This window comes from Acanthopagrus latus, chromosome 12, assembly GCF_904848185.1.
Source record: "Acanthopagrus latus isolate v.2019 chromosome 12, fAcaLat1.1, whole genome shotgun sequence".
NCBI lineage: Eukaryota > Metazoa > Chordata > Actinopteri > Spariformes > Sparidae > Acanthopagrus > Acanthopagrus latus.
In genome coordinates, this window is record NC_051050.1 from 25,920,210 (window position 1) to 25,943,264 (window position 23,055).

At 45.3% G+C, this 23,055-nt stretch overlaps 1 protein-coding gene across 1 annotated transcript; it reads left to right on the forward strand.

Moving 5' to 3' along the window:
• On the forward strand, positions 1-22,662 carry xpo7 (exportin 7). Its single transcript, XM_037116725.1, has 28 exons — positions 1-146; positions 5,074-5,220; positions 6,147-6,240; positions 6,719-6,885; positions 6,979-7,044; positions 7,124-7,228; positions 7,418-7,583; positions 8,307-8,380; positions 8,462-8,581; positions 8,676-8,822; positions 9,158-9,330; positions 9,515-9,708; positions 9,859-9,964; positions 10,489-10,624; positions 15,577-15,650; positions 15,787-15,867; positions 16,195-16,258; positions 16,932-17,040; positions 17,164-17,270; positions 17,923-18,011; positions 18,120-18,227; positions 18,590-18,672; positions 19,154-19,368; positions 19,471-19,609; positions 19,704-19,861; positions 20,056-20,154; positions 20,252-20,379; positions 20,548-22,662. Exons 1-28 carry the CDS (start codon positions 114-116, stop codon positions 20,639-20,641), a joined length of 3,276 nt encoding a protein of 1,091 aa, XP_036972620.1. The 5' UTR covers positions 1-113; the 3' UTR covers positions 20,642-22,662.
• Positions 22,663-23,055: the final 393 nt, after the last annotated feature.

The window sequence follows — 23,055 nt, forward strand, 5'->3', positions numbered from 1 at the left end:
TGTGTTGCTCTGTCTGCAGGTGGAGTGGATGAGGCTGCCTGCAGTAGCGCGGAGCCGCCGCCAGGGGCGCTGTTGTCACTTTCCATACCCATAAGCGGGGGAGTGTGAGGTGCATGAAATGGAGAAAAATGGCGGATCATGTGCAGGTAAGCAGAGGTTTCATGTTTTTGTATCCGACAATTCATCCACGGGCGCGGAAATGAGTGTGAAGGCGGATTCGGGTGCTGCATCCCCGGCAGGGAGGCTGTGTGCGGCCGCTGCGAGCCGGCGGCGGCGGTGCTCGGGCTGTCGGCGGTAAAAGAAAGGATGTGGCCGCCTCTGTTGACTTGTGGCCTGCTGTCATTGCTCGGGCTGGATGCTGGCTGTTAGCTTGTGTTAGCTAAGAGGATGATTCCAGGCTTCAAAACGCAAACAAAAGGCGGCGATCCTCCGGGTTGTGCCCCGCACAGTCCCCGCTGTCGGTGCCGGGTGAACGCACGTCGTCCCGGTGACAACGGTGCGTTTAATCGGCGCGTTTCAGTGAAGTAAACAATAAAGCAGGAACGGGCTGTCCGCGGACGGATAGCTGTCAGGCTAACACGACCTGCTGGACTGTCAGTTTGGCGCCAGTGAGACTCACACTGTGAACATTAATAATGTTACGAGCTCGTGATTCGAGCTTTTCTCCACCTCTTCGTGTCCAAGTGTTGGAATATGTATTTGTGGGGATGTTGTGCTAAAGCTAGCTGACCCTGTAGCAAGCTATGCTAACGTTAGCTTCAGCCTAGACGTCAACTTCTCCCGCCCGAGCCCGTTTGAAAACATGATTCGGTCGGATTAACTGTTTGTCTGTTAAACCGGCTTCGTGTCCGTGTCTGCTGTCACCGTGTCGGTTATGAAACACGTTGAACCGGGAACACCGGGGAATTCACTCCCGCGTTGTTTATGTGCGTAACTAAGCAGTGCTGTTTTGTTTAGCTAGCCTGCTGTAAGCTAGCTGGTTCGTGGTCTGGACTGGACACATGTGTGGGAATAGCTGCCACACAGAGAGGAGAGGGCACACTGCTGGAAGTTTAACTGAAGGATGAGTTGTGCTGCTAACATTTGCCCCAGTTACCCCGCTGGTCCCCCAACACTGCCCCGAGAAAGACCCCAGTGCTTCGGTTTGAAAGCTAACTCCATGCACCGTGTTATTGTTGTACCGGTAGCGTTAGCTTGTGCTGTTGTGTAGCTTTGAATGTGACATCGAGCGAATGATCATGAAGAGACGTTGGCTTTATTTCAGCAGCTTTAACGGCTCGAATCCCTCCGTGTAGAGGCCAGGTGAGAGTACCAGACAGCCGACATCAGTGATGGAGAACATGTGCAGCGTTAGCCTCCATGCTAACAGCAGAGAGCAACCGCACTGACCTGCACAGCATGGAGGAGCTGCAGCACTGTCATTGACACTGACTGGTTCTGGATCTGATCCAAAACAGCCTGTTTCATATCGGGTTGTCACACGAGCTCCAGAGACAGGAGCGTGATCTGATTGTCAAAGATAAACTTGTAAAAGGACATAACTTTGATCCTCTTATTATATATTAGTGTTTTACATCAGATCATCACACAGAAGTGACAAACTGTTCTGTCTGTTATCAGCAGCGTCGTGTAGTTTTACATTTATAATCACAATGTTAATAAGGAAATAACACAAACCCAGATTGTTTCTTAAGTCATGAGAACAAAGAGAGTTTGTTTAATTAGTTTGTTTATTTCAGTGAAGATTTCTCTGCTCATTAACATTATTATTCCCCAAAACAAAAAAAGTGATTTATTTATTTTATTTATCAGTTAATCTGCAGATAATTTCTTGTCCTACAATATGTTAAAACTAAAAAATAAAATTTTCTTCATTATTATCTTTTCAGAGGTAATAATGCACAATACAGTTTGTTGTTGTTTTCAGTCAGCACCCACAAAATAATCTATAATTTCACATTTGTAAATGTTTAAATAAGTTCCTCACATGTAGTTTATGCTCTCCTGATTTTAAAGTTTGGGAGGAAATTTTAATCAGACTCTAAAACATGTTTGTCTTTTATTGATATTAAAAGCTCACACTTACTATGCAGTAGTGCTGGTGCAGGTACAGACTAGTATCAGTTATCAAGGAGACCAGCAATCAGTATTTGGAACCGATATGATCCGTCACAATGTAGAATAAGCCGTGACAGAACGTAACAAAGTGCCGTTTACATCTGGTTGATGATTCATGCCGACGGAGAGGAAGATTATTTATTGACAGTCGGACACAGAATCAGGTGAATGTTCACATCAACCGCTTTGACTGGAAAGATTGAATATGTTCAGCTGCAGCAAAAAAACAAACAATTGTTCCGGTACCAGTATGACAGATTCCTCTGATACTGCCTGAAATGCTGGACTAGGTGCCGGAGCAGCGACCCAGGAGCACATGATCCGGGTTCCCACGCATCCTGGAGAACCAGGAAGCAGCTGACGTGTTCTCCAGTCATGTAAAACACATGCAAAGTGAGAGACTAGAACGTCCCGGAAAAATCGTACTTAAACTCCCCAAAACGACACAGTACAGTGTGTTAATACTAATATACTGTGTAGTGTTATAATAATGTAGTGAGTAAACTAGTGAGTTGTTCGTTTTAAGAGACTTGTCTTGTTTTTTTCTTTTGTATATTTCATATTTGTGTTGATGAAAGTGAAACTCGTTCTGGTGTTCATGCAGACGTGAATAACTAACTGTAGTCCACAAGATAATATTGGGATTATAAATGGATTAAACACGGATCACATGAGTGTGTGAGTGAGCAATCGTCACTGGACGAGTTCTGGATCATGTTCTGCAGAAAAGGTGTGAAACCTGATAATTAATTGATTAGAAACAAGACTCTGCAGCGACTCGTGGTCCTGGATGTAGCTTAGCAACAAGCATGCTAACGACAACAATAACTGTGTTCAACCCGCAGAGTTGATCAATAATCTGAAAAGACACCCAGCGCCAGTTTTATCATTATGGGTTAATTTTTACAAAGTCCTGGACTTCAGGATCGTCGTCTGTAACCAGCAGCGCTACAGGGATGCAAACGTTGTTACAGTCTGACAACACATCTACTAATGTTTTGTTTTCCAATCAGAGGAAATTAATTTTAACATCACGAAAAGCAAAAAATCTCGACAGGAAGTGATCGTCTCTGAGATCAATGCTCATCCACATTGATCCAAACTGAATCGACAAACCGAAGTCACATCTGTCTGCTGTCGGGCCGAACTCGACCTGAAGTTACAAATCAGAAACACAAAGTCAGGATGAAAAAACAGTTTAAACTGCTGTCATGGACGCCTGCTGTGAATCATAGAGACACACACAATGTGTTTTATTCAGCTGATGCAGATCCGTTACTATTACCTGCTTCTCAGCACAGATACCATAACTGATCATTTCATATTGTTCTGTTGTAGTTACATGTTAAATATTATGTGTATATTAATAATAATATTAATAATTCACAGCTCTAATGAGTTTGTTGTTTTAAAACCTTCTTCTTCTTCTTCTTCTTCTTCTTCTTCTTCTTCTTCTTCTTCTGTTTTATATCAGAGATCCAACTGTAAAAATGCTTTAGTTGAGTGTGTGTTCATCTGGAGGAGCAGATGGTTCTGAGCTCTTATCTGAGTCCTGCAGAGCTGCACAGTGAACACACATGATGTGACACTGACTCTGTCGTACCTGTTCACCTGTTCACCTTCACACAACACCGTCAGAACATGTACCACAGAAACACAGGATCAGCAGACCTCCACCGTCAGTCTTATCCTGTAACCAGGCGGTACAGCCGGCTCTCTGTGACTGCTGCTGACTGACTGCATGACTCAGCACTTCTGAATAAACTTTATCACTAAATATATGGACGTCGACGTGTCACAGCTTCAGATGAGCCGCCCACGTGTTTTATTTGGAGATTCAAAAAGGTTCAACTGAATGAACGGCCTCATTAATTTTAACTATCAGTTAAACTGAGGATCATTGAGTGATATAGTTTATTAAAAGTCATAGAATGGTTAAATGTCCATCACAAAAAACAAAAGATGTTTAATTTACAGTGGAGTTCTCACATGTGAGAAGCAGAGAATGAGGAAGTATCTTCGCATAAAGGAACATTTCACCCAAACTGTGACCCTCTCCTCATCCTGCCGGGTTTCATTCATGTCTGCTGGTTCGTTTGTTTGTCAGCAGAACTTATTTCCACCCTCAGATGAATGATGAATCTCAGTAAAAGCCTCATTAACTTTTGACTTGATCAATATAAAGAGACGGATCCACAATCTTTCACACAGAGAGAAGAAAAGATTTTTGTTGATTTCTCCGAGAATCTTTTTTTTTTTTTTAAGTCAGGTGTATTTAAGTGGATGTAATCTGTGAGTGAGAACAATTTGATGCAGATCCAAATAAAAATCTGGATTAAAGTATTTTAATGTGATTCCATCTGAAAGTTCTGCACTCATTAACTTTTAGATTTAAAGTTTGAAAACTTCTCCCTGCATTAACTTAACCAGACTACAATTTCCTTGTTTGTTTACACATTCTGATAATAAAGCAGATTCTGATTCACATTGTTATTGATTTTGGATCGGGCTCGACTGAATGAAGGAGGACGGTCAGGCCTTGGTGGAGGTATGCACTCTACTGAGACAGAACACTGAGTCAGTGTTCAACGTCTTGTTTTGTCCCAAACTTTGAAGATGGAGAAAGAAAAGCAGCAGATTCTCTCACCAGAGAAGTTTTTACTGAAGAAGAGTCTGTGATCGTAACAGTGATTATTACTCTGCTGATTGATTATTGATCGTTGTTCAGCTGAGCCGGGCTGCTGGGGGTCGTTCATGTTAAAGAAAGTGTGAACCTGCAGATGAGATGATTGCAGAAGTTGTGTGATGTTAAATCTTGTTGTCAGAATATGTTGAGCTTTCTGTTCGTGTGTTTGTTTCCTCGTCATGTTCATGAAGTCGTCTCTCCGTGTTCGCTCTGTGCAGCCTGTCGCTCTCTGATAAGCTCCATATCTCCACCTCTCTGTGTTAATCTAGGGCCTTGCCCAGCTGGAGATCCTGTGTAAGCAGCTGTACGAGACTACCGACACCGCCGTCCGACACCAGGCAGAGAAAGCTCTGGTGGAGTTCACCAACAGCCCCGACTGTCTCAGCAAATGTCAGCTGCTGCTGGAGCGAGGCAGCGTGAGTGATCACAGTGACGCACCTGCAACACCTGCAACACCTGCAGCACCTGCAGCACCTGCAGCACCTGCAACACCTGCAGCACCTGCAACACCTGCAGCACTGACACATTATAACATATACTCAGGATTCAATACTGAACTTGGATAGAAGGACAAGAGTGTTAGCCAACTGTAGTGGGACTGACTGGATTTGTTTTAAGGAGCAATCTGCAAAATACGGCCAGAATTTGAGTTTAAAAGAAACAGAATGAAATCAGCATCAGAGAGCGAAGAAACAGTGACGATGACGATGCTAACTTCAGCATGTCTGCTGAAGTTAGCATGCTAACCAGCTAGCTCCTAACAGCGGAAGTGACAGTCTGAGATGTAAAAGCGGTCAGTTCACTACTGAGTCCAACAAGTCAACAAAATAAAATCATGAAATATCCAGAAAGGAAATATTTTCTTTATAAACAGAAAAATGCAACCGTCCAACTCAAGTTTGTGTCTCTGACTGAACTCAGTTTAATCTGCTCGTTAACTCATCATCAAACTGACTTCATTCAAACTGGACACAAACTGAGCCAGAGTCACCAGAACAGTTCTGGTTTGTCTCCACAGCCTCCTCTGGTTCGGTCCAAATCAATCCTCAGTTCACATGTGAAGATATTTTTCTTTTTACTTTTTCACACTTTTGTTGCAACATATTTTAGAGACTCATCAAATGTGTTTGTTTTGTGCTAAATCTCATCCTGCAGACTGAATAATAACACAGGAGAAATATTGATATTAAGATTGTTTGTTTCTAATGTTAGTTTTGATTGTGTGATTTAATTCATCTGCTCAAGATGTTTGTTTTCTTTTTCTGTCTGTCAAGAAACTAAAATGATTGATTGATGATAAGATGTTATTGAAGCTAACAGAATCTGTTTCCTCTCATCACAGTCGTCATATTCTCAGCTGCTTGCAGCCACCTGTTTGTCTAAACTGGTGTCTCGAACCAGCAACCCTCTGCCCCTCGAGCAACGCATCGATATCCGTGAGTAAACCTCCCACCACCAGGCTGATCGCTAACAAACCCAAAACAGCTCGAGTCAGACCTGATGTCAACATCCGTCCTGAGTGATCGAACCGTCCAACCTGTGAACCACAATATCACCAGACTCCCTTAACAAATGTAGTGATTTAAGAGTTGTTTCACGAGGACAAACTTAAAAGACTCTGTGAAACTCTGTCTCTGACTAATTCTTCATTATTTGGACCTTCTTGTAAATGCAGCAAATGTTCTACAGGAACTTCTTTTTGTCTTTGGGTTAAATATTAACATCAGGTGTGAACTGACAGACTGAGAGCTGTCCAGCTGTGATTGGATCACTCAGGACGGATGATGATCCTGAACATGTTTTAGCTTCTAAATCTCAGGTTCTTGTCTTTAATGCTGCACTGCTCAAACTCTGAGTGTTTCAGGTGTGTTGTTATTTCTCATGAAGTTGTTGTTGTTTGTTTGTGACGTTCAGGGAACTATGTGTTGAATTATCTGGCCACGCGGCCGAAGTTAGCAGCGTTTGTGACCCAGGCGTTGATCCAGCTGTACGCCAGGATCACCAAACTCGGCTGGTTCGACTGTCAGAAAGATGACTACGTCTTCAGAAACGTCATCGCGGATGTCACGCGCTTTCTACAGGTGTGTGTTCAATCGCACAGTCCACGCTGTTTGTCTGTTTGTGTAACAATGTGTGTCACTGTAGCTGATGTGTGTGTGTGTGTGTGTTTACAGGATAGCGTTGAACACTGCATCATAGGGGTCACCATCCTGTCCCAGCTGACCAATGAGATCAATCAGGTAGGTTGCCGTCCTCACTTCATCCTCCGTTTTGTTCTGTGTGTGGAGTTGTTGAACACAGTCTGTTTCCTCCTGACAGGCCGACACGACGCATCCCCTGACCAAACATAGGAAGATCGCTTCGTCATTCAGAGATTCCTCCCTCTTCGACATCTTCACTCTCTCCTGCAACCTCCTCAAACAGGTTCGTCTGCTCACCTGTTCACAACATTAAACCACGAGAGGACGATAAAATCACGACTGTTAGTTCAGATATCAGCCACGTTACAGAATATCATGGAAGACTTCTAAACACACTTTCAGATTAACGATGTTATGAGGTTGTTTCTTGCAGAGAACAGCTGATTGACGCCGAGTGTTTGTTTGTTTTCAGGCTTCGGGGAAGAACCTGAACCTGAACGATGAGTCTCAGCACGGTCTGCTCATGCAGCTGCTCAAACTCAGCTACAACTGCCTCAACTACGACTTTATAGGAACGTCCACAGACGAGTCGTCGGACGACCTGTGCACCGTACAGATCCCCACGTCATGGAGATCAGGTAGCTGTGCTGAATGTGACCTGACTCAGTGCTGTATCATTGAAACAGGCTCTGTGTATTGATCGGTAGTTTTTATTATTGGTCACATGTGAGCTGATTGAACATGAGTCCTTCCTGTGGACGACTGGATTTGTCTCTCTGTACAACAATCATTGTGATCCTCCATTCTGCATTTGAACTAGATTGTTGAAACTGAAGGCTCATACTGATCAATTTCCAATTTAGAATTGAAAACGTTTCACCTCATAATCACTTATTAATTTATTGATCACTATTACAACTTTGTAATTACAGCAGGTGGTGCGAAGACGACCAGATGATCTCAGAAACAAAACATACAACGTCTTTAAGTTCTTATTCACAGATGATATCAAGTGTGTAGTATTGACACACGATCAGTTTTAATTGTTAAGATATAAGTTTTCATCAATATCTCGACACTCTCGACTGTAAACTGAATGAGATTAAAAGCTCCCAAACTAACCAGAACGTTCAGTCAAGCTTCGTTCAGCATCTCGTTGTTGTCAAATTAAATGAGCAGTTTTTACATGACACAACTAAACATCGAGGTTTCTTCGTGGATCTTTCTTCTGTGATTGTGTCGGTGTGTCAAAGCACAACGAACAATCTGGTTTTTCCGCTGCAGACTTTTTAAAAATGGTCACTGAAATATAAAATGCTGCGAGTGCTCGACTGACGTCCTGTTTTATTTCTATCTTGCAGCGTTTCTTGATTCCTCCACCCTGCAGCTCTTTTTCAATTTATATCATTCCATCCCTCCGTCCCTCTCCCCGTTGGTAAGTGACATCATGATGGACCGTCCAGGGCGACAGGTGTAGCCTCCTGTCTGAGGCCTGACGTTGTGTTTGTGTGTGCAGGTGTTGTCATGTCTAGTTCAGATAGCCTCCGTCAGACGGTCTCTCTTCAACAACGCAGAACGAGCAAAGTTTCTTTCGCACTTGGTCGACGGAGTAAAGAGGATACTCGCTAACCCACAGGTAGGTAACACACCTGTGCCACACACACTCATTCCTCCTGCTGCGTTCCTTATGTTGTCAGCCGGCGTTTGACGAAGAGTTGTTTGTGTTTCAGTGTTTGCCGGATCCAAACAACTACCACGAGTTCTGTCGTCTGCTGGCCCGACTGAAGAGTAACTACCAGCTGGGGGAGCTGGTCAAAGTAGAAAACTACCCTGAAGTTATTCGTCTCATAGCCAACTTCACCGTCACCAGTCTGCAGGTGGGTGTACCAGGTGTTACTCACCTGTTCCTCTCCCGTTGTTCACCTGTTTCTCACCTGTTTCTCACCTGTTTCTCACCTGTTGTTCACCTGTTGTTCACCTGTTTCTCACCTGTTTCTCACCTGTTGTTCACCTGTTGTTCACCTGTTGTTCACCTGTTTCTCACCTGTTGTTCACCTGTTGTTCACCTGTTGTTCACCTGTTTCTCACCTGTTTCTCACCTGTTGTTCACCTGTTTCTCACCTGTTGTTCACCTGTTGTTCACCTGTTTCTCACCTGTTTCTCACCTGTTGTTCACCTGTTTCTCACCTGTTCCCCTCCTCCTCTGTGGCAGCACTGGGAGTTTGCCCCCAACAGTGTTCACTACCTGCTGAGTCTGTGGCAGCGTCTGGCAGCGTCGGTTCCGTACGTTAAAGCCACCGAGCCTCATCTGCTGGAAACCTACACTCCAGAAGTCACTAAAGCCTACATCACCTCACGGCTAGAGTCGGTCCACGTCATCCTCAGGTGAGATCTGCTCTGAAAAAACGTCATCTTTGTGTCTCGGTATCAAGGCGTTCAGTCAAACTGAGATGCTCAACACTGGCAGCTCAGAGACATGCGTAGATCTACACATTTTAGATTTGGTGGAAATGCTTCAACACATTCGTTGAAACACACAAACTGACTGAAGTGTGTGTCGACTCCACAGAGATGGTTTAGAAGACCCTCTGGATGACGCTGGTCTGGTTCAGCAGCAGTTAGACCAGTTGTCCACCATTGGGAGGTGTGAGTACGAGAAGACTTGTGCTCTGCTGGTCCAGCTGTTCGACCAGGCAGCTCAGACCTACCAGGAGCTGCTACAGTCCACCAACTCGAGCGCAGCGGACATCACGGTGCAGGAGGGTAACTACGCTTTCTATTCTGCTGGACAGCAACTCTGCTCAGCTTTAAGTAAAACTGACAGTGTGGCTACTTTATGAACTTTAATTGAAACTGTGCGTGTTATCTTGCTTTCAGGATGTAAACGTCTTACTAACGAGTGCCTCTCTGCAGGTCGGTTGACGTGGTTGGTTTATATAATCGGGGCGGTGATCGGAGGACGGGTGTCGTTTGCGAGTACAGATGAGCAGGACGCCATGGACGGAGAGTTAGTCTGTCGGTAAGAATTCACGTAAAGGGATTAAAATTTCCTAAATGTCACAAGACATGAAGAATATTTCAGTTATTTTGCAGGTTGGCTCACAAAGTGGTTTTATGCTTTAGTTTGATGTGAAAAAACAAGAAAACACAGTTAATGTCTTTGGAAAAAGCAGCAACAGCAATCTGACGAGGTCGACCTTCACACTTCATATCGTAGTGAAGATTAACAAGGTTCAGGTTAAAAAAGTTTCTTAACCCAAGAAAATAAAAGTCTTTTTTCAGTTGGATCTAATCATATGAAGGTTTAACTCAGTGTGTCCAGTGTTTTCAGTCCCTTATCACTGCAAATTAGAAAATATTCGTAGTTATTCAGATACAATAGAAATAGTGCAGGACCCAACACACGTCCCTGTGGAACTCTGCACGTTCGACTGAGAACAAAACAAAACCTGAATGAAACTCAGATCATTCACATAGAGATGTCATGTATTTACGAAGGTTCACTGTAACTAAAGAACTGTCGTGTCTGTTGAAACGCCGCAGGGTGCTCCAGCTGATGAACCTGACGGACTCCCGGCTCGCTCAGGCGGGTAACGAGAGACTGGAGCTCGCCATGCTCAGCTTCTTCGAACAGTTCAGAAAGATCTACATCGGCGACCAGGTGCAGAAATCATCAAAGGTAAACACAGCTTTTCTGTCAGAGAAGAAGTCTGTGTCCGCTGTGTCGATGAAACCTGTTCAGACCTGGAGGCAGAGTCACCAGACCCCCAACAAAAGTCTCAGTTCAGTGATTGTTGATTCTGTCTCTGGCTAATTCTTCAGTTTTTGGACCTTCTTGTAAATTCAGCAGAGATTCTACACAATATTGGAATAAACTGACATTATGATTTATTGAATGTTATAAAACCCACAAGAAGACGACTTAAATAACTATTATTTGGAAGTAATTCATCATTTTGGGGATTAGATTAAATCAAACATCCAGTGAAGGCTCTTCTGTGTTGGATAGGTGGATCAAGAGTGATTGTGATTGGTGTTCAGTGAAGAAACAATATATTGTGCAGCCCAGTTCAGGAACCAGGTCTGAACAGGACCGTTAGCCCCGGCCCGGCTGCCCCTCCCCCGCTCAGTAACCCTCTACTGTCCACTGTTACCGGGGGGCCAAGTTGTTGGGGATGAGCAGCTCTTTTGTCCTGAGCACCGCGGCGTCTGCTCGTGCTGACGGCAGCAGTCTCTATAGAAACACACCATCTCAGTCTGATGCTACTCATGTCCAACTATTGTGTAGTTGGTGTATAGTCCACCGCTTCATGCTGACTGACGGAGTGTGTTCTCTTTGTCCGGGGCAGAAACTACAAAATGTGAACGTCCCAGATAAGTGGTTGAATGTAGAAACCGTAGACACACACGTGCTCGTCGTGTCTGGTGTTTCCCTGCCCGTCATGTAGCATCAGATCAGCAGAAATCCCCAGAACCTCAGTCACCACCAGCAGGAAACCTCTCCATGTACCGAGTCCTTAAACCCTCCTCAAGAAACCTCAGGTCTATTTGACAGCTGTGAACAAAAGACGACCATGCAGAAACTTTGTTTTAGTGCCTTCCCTAAAGTCGTTGTCTGCACTCCACTGTGAAAATAGATTAATAGTTTAATTTGATAACTTGTCAGACCAGTGATGAACTTCAGTAACAATAAGAACCACACAGAGGATCCAGTCGACTCGCTGACGGTCTCGTTTGTTCAACAGAAGCAGTTAAAATCCTCTTGTAGTAGTTTTGAGTTCAGATTTAAAATACTCGTTGTTGTTTCCAGTTTCTTTTTACTTCAACACAACACAGTGTATTTTATATTAATTAACTTCAGCACTGTGACTGACTCTCTGAAGTTATATGCAGCGCTGCACCATTTGGGTTTTGTTCTACTAATAACTGATAGAAAATTATAATTATTTGTTTAGATTTTTGTATTGTAAAAAATGCCAAACCAAGTTTATGAGCACCTGAAGGTTAATAAGAGATGTGGTGAGTTCAGGTGATTCAATATTCCAAAGCTGTGACACACAAACATGTTTCTGTATTATAAAACAATAAGAGACTGACTCTGTAATGAGGCGGCAGAAGATGATCGACTGTAATGTTCGATTAAGAATCATTTTCACAGCAGAGCAGATCTTATGAACAGACATCACATCCTACAGTACAGGTAGGGAGAGAACACCTGGGCTCTGAATGTGCCGTCAGCCGGAGAATCCTCAGTGTACGACCAGGAATCAGAACCCGTCATCAGGTGATTTTGTCAGTAATGGTTTCGACCTTTGGGTTAACTTGTAGGATAACTGGTGTAGGTGGTTCAGCATTCGTCTTTCTCGGCTGCTTCATCTTCCGTCAGCACACGTTCGGGGTGATTACAACGTCTTCAGTGACTTAAAAGACTTTTTCTCCTCCCCTGAAACGACGACATCTTTGAGTGTTGTGCTCGTTGTTGTCCTGCTCTGTCGCTCCTCTTCCTCTCCACGTTACTGACGGTTAGCATAGCGCCGCCTGCTGTGCTGAGGAGTTATCGGCTCTATGAATGTCCTCTTTCCCCACCGATAAATGATTAATGATCGTGCTTTAATTTTACTCGGATATGACTTTTGGGTGCAACACTGTTAAAGGTTGTCAAGTGTCTTTACTGAGTCGAGTCACCGGAAACATGTTGGAATCAACACACTAAGCAGCATTAGAGGAACAGCTGGATGTCGTGTGTTGGATGTTGTGTGCTGGATGTCGTGTGTTGGATGTCGTGTGTTGGATGTCGTGTGATGGATGTCGTGTGTTGGATGTCGTGTGCTGGATGTCGTGTGCTGGATGTCGTGTGTTGGATGTCGTGTGTTGGATGTCGTGTGTTGGATGTCGTGTGATGGATGTCGTGTGATGGATGTCGTGTGTTGGATGTCGTGTGTTGGATGTCGTGTGATGGATGTCGTGTGATGGATGTCGTGTGTTGGATGTCGTGTGATGGATGTCGTGTGTTGGATGTCGTGTGTTGGATGTCGAGGTTGGATGTCGTGTGTTGGATGTCCGGTGCTGGATGTCGTGTGCTGGATGTCGTGTGCTGGATGTCGTGTGCTGGATGTCGTGTGCTGGATGTCGAGGTTGGATGTCGTGTGCTGGATGTCGTGTGCTGGATGTCGTGTGCTGGATGTCGTGTGCTGGATGTCGTGTGTTGGATGTCGTGTGCTGGATGTCGTGTGCTGGATGTCGTGTGCTGGATGTCGTGTGCTGGATGTCGAGGTTGGATGTCGTGTGCTGGATGTCGTGTGCTGGATGTCGTGTGCTGGATGTCGAGGTTGGATGTCGCGTGTTGGATGTCGCGTGCTGGATGTCGCGTGCTGGATGTCGCGTGCTGGATGTCGCGTGCTGGATGTCGTGTGTTGGATGTCGTGTGTTGGATGTCGCGTGCTGGATGTCGCGTGTTGGATGTCGCGTGTTGGATGTCGCGTGCTGGATGTCGCGTGTTGGATGTCGAGGTTGGATGTCGTGTGCTGGATGTCGTGTGATGGATGTCGTGTGATGGATGTCGAGGTTGGATGTCGTGTGTTGGATGTCAGGTGCTGGATGTCGTGTGTTGGATGTCGTGTGTTGGATGTCGTGTGTTGGATGTCGTGTGTTGGATGTCGTGTGTTGGATGTCGAGGTTGGATGTCGTGTGCTGGATGTCGTGTGTTGGATGTCGTGTGTTGGATGTCAGGTGCTGGATGTCGTGTGTTGGATGTCGTGTGTTGGATGTCGAGGTTGGATGTCGTGTGCTGGATGTCGTGTGTTGGATGTCGTGTGCTGGATGTCGTGTGCTGGATGTCGTGTGTTGGATGTCGAGGTTGGATGTCGTGTGTTGGATGTCGTGTGTTGGATGTCAGGTGCTGGATGTCGTGTGTTGGATGTCGAGGTTGGATGTCGTGTGTTGGATGTCAGGTGCTGGATGTCGTGTGTTGGATGTCGAGGTTGGATGTCGTGTGTTGGATGTCGTGTGTTGGATGTCAGGTGCTGGATGTCGTGTGTTGGATGTCGAGGTTGGATGTCGAGGTTGGATGTCGTGTGTTGGATGTCGTGTGTTGGATGTCGTGTGTTGGATGTCAGGTGCTGGATGTCGTGTGTTGGATGTCGAGGTTGGATGTCGTGTGTTGGATGTCGTGTGTTGGATGTCAGGTGCTGGATGTCGTGTGTTGGATGTCGAGGTTGGATGTCGTGTGCTGGATGTCGTGTGCTGGATGTCGTGTGCTGGATGTCGTGTGTTGGATGTCGAGGTTGGATGTCGTGTGTTGGATGTCGTGTGTTGGATGTCGAGGTTGGATGTCGTGTGCTGGATGTCGTGTGTTGGATGTCGTGTGCTGGATGTCGTGTGCTGGATGTCGTGTGTTGGATGTCGAGGTTGGATGTCGAGGTTGGATGTCGTGTGTTGGATGTCGTGTGTTGGATGTCAGGTGCTGGATGTCGTGTGTTGGATGTCGAGGTTGGATGTCGTGTGTTGGATGTCGTGTGTTGGATGTCGTGTGTTGGATGTCGTGTGTTGGATGTCGAGGTTGGATGTCGTGTGCTGGATGTCGTGTGTTGGATGTCGTGTGCTGGATGTCGTGTGCTGGATGTCGTGTGTTGGATGTCGAGGTTGGATGTCGAGGTTGGATGTCGTGTGTTGGATGTCGTGTGTTGGATGTCAGGTGCTGGATGTCGTGTGTTGGATGTCGAGGTTGGATGTCGTGTGTTGGATGTCAGGTGCTGGATGTCGTGTGTTGGATGTCGAGGTTGGATGTCGTGTGTTGGATGTCGTGTGTTGGATGTCAGGTGCTGGATGTCGTGTGTTGGATGTCGAGGTTGGATGTCGAGGTTGGATGTCGTGTGTTGGATGTCGTGTGTTGGATGTCGTGTGTTGGATGTCGTGTGTTGGATGTCGAGGTTGGATGTCGTGTGTTGGATGTCGTGTGTTGGATGTCAGGTGCTGGATGTCGTGTGTTGGATGTCGAGGTTGGATGTCGTGTGCTGGATGTCGTGTGCTGGATGTCGTGTGCTGGATGTCGAGGTTGGATGTCGAGGTTGGATGTCGAGGTTGGATGTCGAGGTTGGATGTCGAGGTTGGATGTCGAGGTTGGATGTCGTGTGCTGTGGACGGCCCCTCGTTTCCTGTAGTTTAACCCTGCAGACTGAAGCTCGTCTGTTCATGCTTCATCTGTCTGCCGCACTGAGCTGCAGAGTTGTGACGGTACATTTTACTTTTCAGCAACTTTGCATCTGTAATCTGATACTTAATACTTTCACTCCACTTAATGTATTTGATAACTTTACTTTGTGATTCAGATCATTCAGCTACTCATCAGCTGTTCCTGCTGACATCAGATTAAAGCCATTTGTCAATATATTTATTATCTATTACACAAAGAACACATATTGATCATCTGTAAAGGAAAAATGCTAAATATTAGCACCAATCTGACCATAATAATGACCAAACAACACATCTCTGGAGCTGTGTGTGTGTGTGTGTGTGTGTGTGTGTGTGTGTGTGTGTGTGTGTGTGTGTGTGTGTGTGTGTGTGTGTGTGTGTGTGTGTGTGTGTGTGTGGATCATATTTATTAAACTGTGTGTGTTTTTATTTTGGCAGCTTTATCGACGACTATCAGAGGTTCTGGGGTTGAATGACGAGACGATGGTGCTGAGTGTCTTTATAGGGAAAATGTGAGTAATAACAGTGATCAGACCGATCGGTCCCGATCAGGTTATTGATCAGCCATTCTGTGTTTGCTCTACTTCTATACAATAATGTAAACCTTGAATTCTCTTCATTAGTTACAGTTTCTTTTGTCTCTTTCAGCATCACAAACTTGAAGTACTGGGGCCAGTGTGAACCAATCACCTCCAAGACACTCCAACTACTGAACGACCTCTCTTTAGGATATCCTTTATGAGAAACCTTACTGAAGTATTGGAAACACAATAAATTGATTAGAAAGTATAAAAAGTTGCAGATACATTCACGCATCTGTGAATCCAAGAACAGAAATAATCTCTCAGTTCTGAGTTCAGTTTAGTTTGTAGCTGTTAAATTTCCTGACTAGACATTTTAAGAATCCAACATCAGGAACTTTTTATTATCAACCAACATATTATCATACAACCATTTAACACTAGAATCCTGGGACTTGAACTCATCACAGCTCGTATTTTATTTTAAGCAGTTTCTCCCTCTGCATGTTTTCTCCTTGACCTCCTGTTGGTTCACGTACAGCAGTGTGAGGAAGCTGGTGAAGCTCAGCGCGGTTCAGTTCATGTTGAATAACCACACAGTGAGTCCAGCACCCACATGGCACCGCAAACAGCAGGGTTCAACACATCTGTCCCTATTAGAACCGTTCAATATCCATCGACGACTGATCTATTAAAGGAGCAGTCTGTAGTGTTGTTGAGAAATGAGAAGAGAAAAATCTTCACTGACTGATGAACAAACTAAATAATCAAACTAGAAGAAACAAACTGACCTGAAAGAACGACACAGGGAGGGATGAGTGTTTGGACCAGAACAGTCGTGTGATTAAAGACGATGGAGAGGCTCTGCTGGGTTTAAGGGACTTCGTGATGCATTCAGGTGCAGCTCGTAAACTTGAAATCTGTAGTCACACAGGCCTTCAGCTGTGATAACAAGTAATACTCAGGTCACATCACAGCAATGTCCCAATAATTTATCCAAAGGCAACAACAAATCTGTGAAACCAATGAACAGAATTCTTAATATCAACATATTTTAGATAATAACACACCAGATTAAACAGTTTCCAGCCTCAGTTCTCTCCGAGTCTTTCTCACATCCAGGAAACATTGGCTGCATTAACTGAGTTTTTACAAACTGAGTCAGTATTTAACTGAGCTGTATTAATATTATAAACTCATCACACAAACAGGTTCATGTTTTAAATATGATATTAATCAGACGCACTGTTGTTAACGTCCTGTTTGTGTCAGAGCGAGCACTTCTCCTTCCTGGGAGTGAACAACCAGTCCAATCTGAGCGACATGAGATGTCGGACCACCTTCTACACTGCACTGGGACGCCTGCTGATGGTGGATCTGGGTAAAGACACACACACACACACACACATTTAACATCTTGTTGTTCATCCTGTGTTGTGATAGCTGTTGTTTGTGTGAAGTTGTGGAGACGTGTGTTAACCGAGCGTCCTGTGTTGGCGTGCAGGTGAAGACGAGGACCAGTTCGAACAGTTCATGCTGCCGCTGACGGCCGCGTTTGAAGCCGTGGCTCAGATGCTGAGTACAAACACCTTCAACGAGCAGGAAGCCAAGGTGACACACACACACACACACACACACACACACACACACACACACACAGCTTGTTTATGTGTATTTAACTCTAACTGGAAGAAGTTCTGTTTGGTTCTGGTTTTTATTAAGTGAGGATTTGTTTTCTCATCTTCATCTCGAGTGTTGATGAGTATTTTCCACAATGTTCTGATGTTTTTTGCACCAAACAGTTAATTGATTATTTAAGAAAGTAATAGGCAGATTGATTGATAATGAAATAAACTGTTGTTTGCAGCTCAATGTTAAAGAAACGGAAACTGTAAATGTTAAAACAGGAAGTAAATATCTTTCAACAGGTAATACAATAAAGAAAGTATAAAGAAATATCATTAATCAACTTTATCATCTTTTTTCCTCACTGTTACATCTTTATCACATTTTGGTATATTAATATGTTTTTAGATGATATTTATACACTGTAAATGTTGGAGAACATCAGCTGCTGTCTGACAATCAGAAATTGTTCAGGGATGAAACGAGCTCCACAACATTTAATGTACAGATGAGTTATGATAAAATTAGTTCTTGTACAGAGGCATATATGTTTGAATGTTTTATTCATATAATGTGTAGTTTCTTAATATTTTGTGCACTTCATGATACAGTTTTCTTCTTCTCTTGCTTCCTGCAGAGGACGCTGGTCGGTTTGGTTCGAGACCTTCGAGGAATCGCGTTCGCCTTCAACGCCAAGACGAGCTTCATGATGCTGTTTGACTGGATGTATCCTTACAGCTGAGACACTGTTAGACTTGTAACTGCAATCTGAGCTGTAATAATATTTATTATTCATCAGTCGGTCTGAGAACGTTCCTGAACGCAGACCTGCAGATATCCAGCCTACATGCCCATTCTGCAGCGAGCCATCGAGCTCTGGTACCACGACCCAGCATGCACCACGCCCGTCCTCAAACTCATGGCCGAGCTCGTCCACAACAGGTAAACCTGCTCAGTGATCCAGATGTTTCCTGCAGAGGTTCCTTCAAGTGTCTCAAACCTTCAGACACAGTCAAAGATGTGAACAGGTTCAAATCTGAGCCGTCGAGTCGTCCCGGAGATGTTTGAGAACGATCGTCACAATAACTTTTATTACTGTAGTTTGTATTCAGGTGAAAATCGTCCATTTTTATCTCTTAGCTGATGAATGAATCACATGTGGACCCTCGTTGGTCCGTTCACACCACAAACAAACTGAACCAGAGTCAGTTTGAGTTAACTGACACCAGGCTTCAGACAAACATCCTACCTGACCCGGATCACTGAGTTTTAACCTAAATCTTTGTTTGTCTGTGTGTCTGTAGATCTCAGCGGCTGCAGTTTGACGTCTCGTCACCAAACGGAATCCTGCTGTTCAGAGAAACCAGCAAGATGATCACGACCTACGGTACTTTGACCCGAAGCCTCTCATGTTGTTGAGACCTGAACCTTAAAACAAAGATTTGTTTTACGAAATCAAAAAATGACACATTAAGAAACAATCATTGGAACAGTAAAAGTGTGTCATTACTGATTATAATTTCTGAAGAAGTGAAGAGAATCACTTACTAGATAAGAATCCATCCTGTGAGCGCCCTCTGGTGTTCAACGTCTGTAACTGCTCTCAATAACTGACATTTACTGTCACTGATGAGCTGATTTCTCTGAGATCAACGAAATTACAAATAATTGATTCATTTTCAAAACCCTTTATCATGACGTGTTTTTAATATATAATTCAAATGTCTCACAGTAGTTTTGTTGTTGCTCTGATGGACATTTTCACTGTTTCCTGACGTTTGGTTAAAAACTGTCCAGATGAACGTGTTCTAAAATAACTATGAGTTGCAGCTTCATCGTCACTAAACGTTCGGCCTTCCTTCCTGCAGGGAATCGAATCCTGACGCTGGGAGAAGTCCCGAAGGACCAGGTGTACGGGGTGAAGCTGAAGGGCGTCAGCGTGTGTTTCGCCATGCTGAAGGCGGTGCTCAGCGGGAACTACGTCAACTTCGGGGTCTTTCGTCTGTACGGCGACGACGCTCTCGACAACGCCCTACAGACCTTCATCAAACTACTGCTGTCCATCCCTCACAGTGACTTACTGGTACCTTCACCTTCTGCTCAGACTGTGAAATATAAATGAATCTGCTGTGTGCTGGTGTGTGTCGGTCCAGCTCAGTGACTCTGGTCCGTCTCGTCCCTGCAGGACTACCCGAAGCTCAGCCAGTCGTTCTACTCTCTGCTCGAGGTTCTCACGCAGGACCACATGAACTTCATCGCCAGCCTGGAGCCTCACGTGGTCATGTACATCCTGTCGTCAATATCAGAAGGACTCACCGCGCTCGGTAACACACTCACAGGTCAAAGGTCCAGCCGGGGGAGCGTGCACGTCACGGGGGAAGTAACACCTGTGTGTGTGCGTGTGTGTGTGTGTTTCAGATACGATGGTGTGCACAGGCTGCTGCTCCAGTCTGGACCACATAGTGACCTACCTGTTCAAGCAGCTGTCACGCTCCACCAAGAAGCGCCCCACTCCCATGGCCACGGACGACCGCTTCCTGCACATCATGCAGCAGCACCCAGAGATGATCCAGCAGGTCTGAGATCAGCTCTCACACACACACACACACACACACACACACACACACACACACACACACACCTTCACTGATGTACAGATCACTGCATCCTTCCATGGTGCATTTAGGAGCATGTTACAGACAGGAGAGTGTTGCGTTCAGGGACTGGTTAATCTCAGAATCGACCGCTCATGATCCTGCTTGTTGTGCAGATGTTGTCCACCGTGTTGAACATCATCATCTTCGAGGACTGTAGGAACCAGTGGTCCATGTCCCGACCGCTGTTAGGCCTCATCCTGCTCAACGAGAAGGTAAACATAACGCCGTGTGTGTGTATTAACACGTGTGTGTGTGTGTATTAACACGTGTGTGTGTGTGTGTATTAACACGTGTGTGTGTATTCTGCAGTACTTCGCTGACCTGAGGAACAGCATCGTGAACAGCCAGCCTCCAGAGAAGCAGCAGGCCATGCACTTATGTTTTGAGAACTTGATGGAGGGAATCGAGAGAAACCTCCTAACGAAGAATCGAGACAGGTGAGAACTCACACGTCACCTTTTTAATGCATTTAATCAGAGCGTGAAAGAAAAATATGAACAAGATGAGCTCGTCTGTACACTGCCAAAGATTGTTTAGGAGGCAGGATGCTCCACTCTTTCTGTCTCTCCTCACACACCTGTCTGTGTGTGTGTGTGTGTGTGCAGGTTTACTCAGAACCTGTCTGTGTTCAGGAGGGAGGTTAACGACAGCATGAAGAACTCGACATACGGCGTCAACAGCAACGACATGATGAGCTGACATTCCACACCGACGAGTCTTATCCCGCTGCAGACAGAGCTCACCCCCCCCTCGCACCTCCACAGCCTCCCTCCCTCCCCCCTCCCTGCATCAGCCTCCCCCCTCCTCCCTCCCTGGGCCCGGATGCCTGGGGATCATCTCCACCCCCCGACGCGACGTACGGGATCCCCCTCCCTCCCTCCTTTTTGATATAAACATATATAAATATATACAGATCTATTTTAAAGCGATGGTCTGACTCGTCCGATCAGTGGAGGGGTCAGGAGGTCGGGGGGGGGGGGGGTCGCATGTGGAAGCACTCTGAATCACTCACAGAGGGAGGAGGTGTTGCTGCGGAGGTGACGGAGGTGAGGTGGGGGTGAGGAAGGGGACGAATGCCGGTAAACGTAGTAATCCGCTTCTGCCTGCCTTGTATAGAAAAACACACAAAAAACCAAGTGTACATTTTCTTTCGTAACATTTTGAACAATGTTTATAATGATCGAATTTAAAAACACAAAGAAGAGTTGAGGAAAACAAAAAAAAAGAAAAAAAACGGTGTGATTGAGCTTTTTACAGTGTAGTGAGTTAGTGCAACTGTCTGTCTGCGTGGGGAGCGAGCTCTCCACACGAGGAGGAGGAGGAGGTGAGGAGGAGGAGGAGGAGGAGGTGAGGAGGAGGAGGAGGAGGTGAGGAGGAGGAGGAGGGGCGGCGAGTAAGCTGAGCTGCAGGGTGGCCACAGGAGCTGGACGGGTGCACACACTAACAGAAAGGGAGAGTCAGAGCGTCCATGTTGTACATTTACTCAAGTCTCTGGTTGGACTCATTCAAACCACCTGACAGGCTTTAAAGGGACAGTCTGCGTTTTCTCTCCTCACCACGTCCACATGAGTCTGAGAGACAAACAACAACAACATGTGGGAAGTAGAGCTGCAGCCATTAAAGGAACAGTTCACCCAAATTTACATCATCCACAAAATTAGAATAGACGTTTTGTTCTTCACTGATAAAAACAGAACTTTAATAATAATCACTGAGTTCAGATCCGAAGAAAAGTTTATCACCAACTATTTTGATCATCAATGAATCATTTCAGTCTTTCTTTGAACATGTGAACAAGTCACGTCCTGGTTCTGAGTTTTTGCTGCTTTTCTGAAGATATTATTCTGAATCTTTTGTCGGACGGATCAATAACTCCAGATCAATAATGTTGGTTGCAGCCGTCAGGTGACAGAGGAAAAGCAGCGCCACATTCTAGAAGCAGGAATCGGAGAACATTCTCACGCTTTAGTTTAGATGAACTTTCAGTCCGTCACCTCAAGGCTGAAAAACCTCAGACTGTCCCTTTAACTGTCCCGTCAGGTGGGCGAGGCGGCGGCGGCGTCCTGTCGGTCTCGTGCACACACACCTGCTTGTTTCCTCGACGTGTAAACATCATGGTCACATGTTCCCCTCTGGTAGGCCGGCTGCAGTTTCCACCATCTTGTTTACACTCTGGACTCCTCGGACCAGGTCTAGGACTGCCCCCCTTTTAGGTCCTGCAGCGGAGTCCTTTTGGTGTGTGTGTTGTCTGTCTGTGTGTGTGTCTGTGTGCGTGTGTGTGGTGTGGCTCTCTGTTGCTGTGTGTGTGCGTGTGTGTGTGTGTGTGCGTGTGGCGTCTCATGGTGCTGCGATGGTGTGTGTGTGTGTCACTGTACGGGAGGAAGCGTTCTCGACACATCGGGGCTCCTGAAGGAACCAGTGTAGTTCTGAGCAGAACCGACCTGTAGGAGTCGAGCGTGTACAAAGAGACGGCCGAGCGACGAGCGAGTCGATTAGCAACTTGTGTTACTCTCTACGATGTTGCTGCTAACTGTTTGTGACAACTAGCTCATTTCTAACCATGTCAGCACTCATGGATGTTTATTGAGTTTCTAATTTTTGGTTTGTGTCCCTGATGTGAATGTGTTGGGTCCATAGAGTGAGTAGCTGTTTGAGTTGTTTGGATGTCTGCTACATATAGTGTAAGCTTTGTGACTGCAAATAAACCTCATTGATTTTTACCTCTCAGTCTGTTCACTGCGACCCGACCCGACCCGACCCGTGTGGGACGAGGTTTGAACAAGGCTCGGGCCTCCTGTAGTCTCTCCTCACAACACAGACGAGGTGATCGACAGTTTGGACTCCTGGAGGCGGCAAAACTAAATGTTCTGAATATTCGGACCATCAGAAGCATAAAACACACGTCAGCTCACGTTTTGTGCTTTAGACTCGTCTCAGAGTTCTGGTGTCGCTGTGACACGACCACTCCATTTCTAATATCAGATCTAAAAGGGCTTTTTGAGGAACTTTAGCGGAAATAATATTAAGATGAGAGAATTAAAAACAACACTTAATGTGTGTGACAGTGGAGGTCCTGATCCGGGATCATCGTGCATTTCTCTACTTTCTGCTCA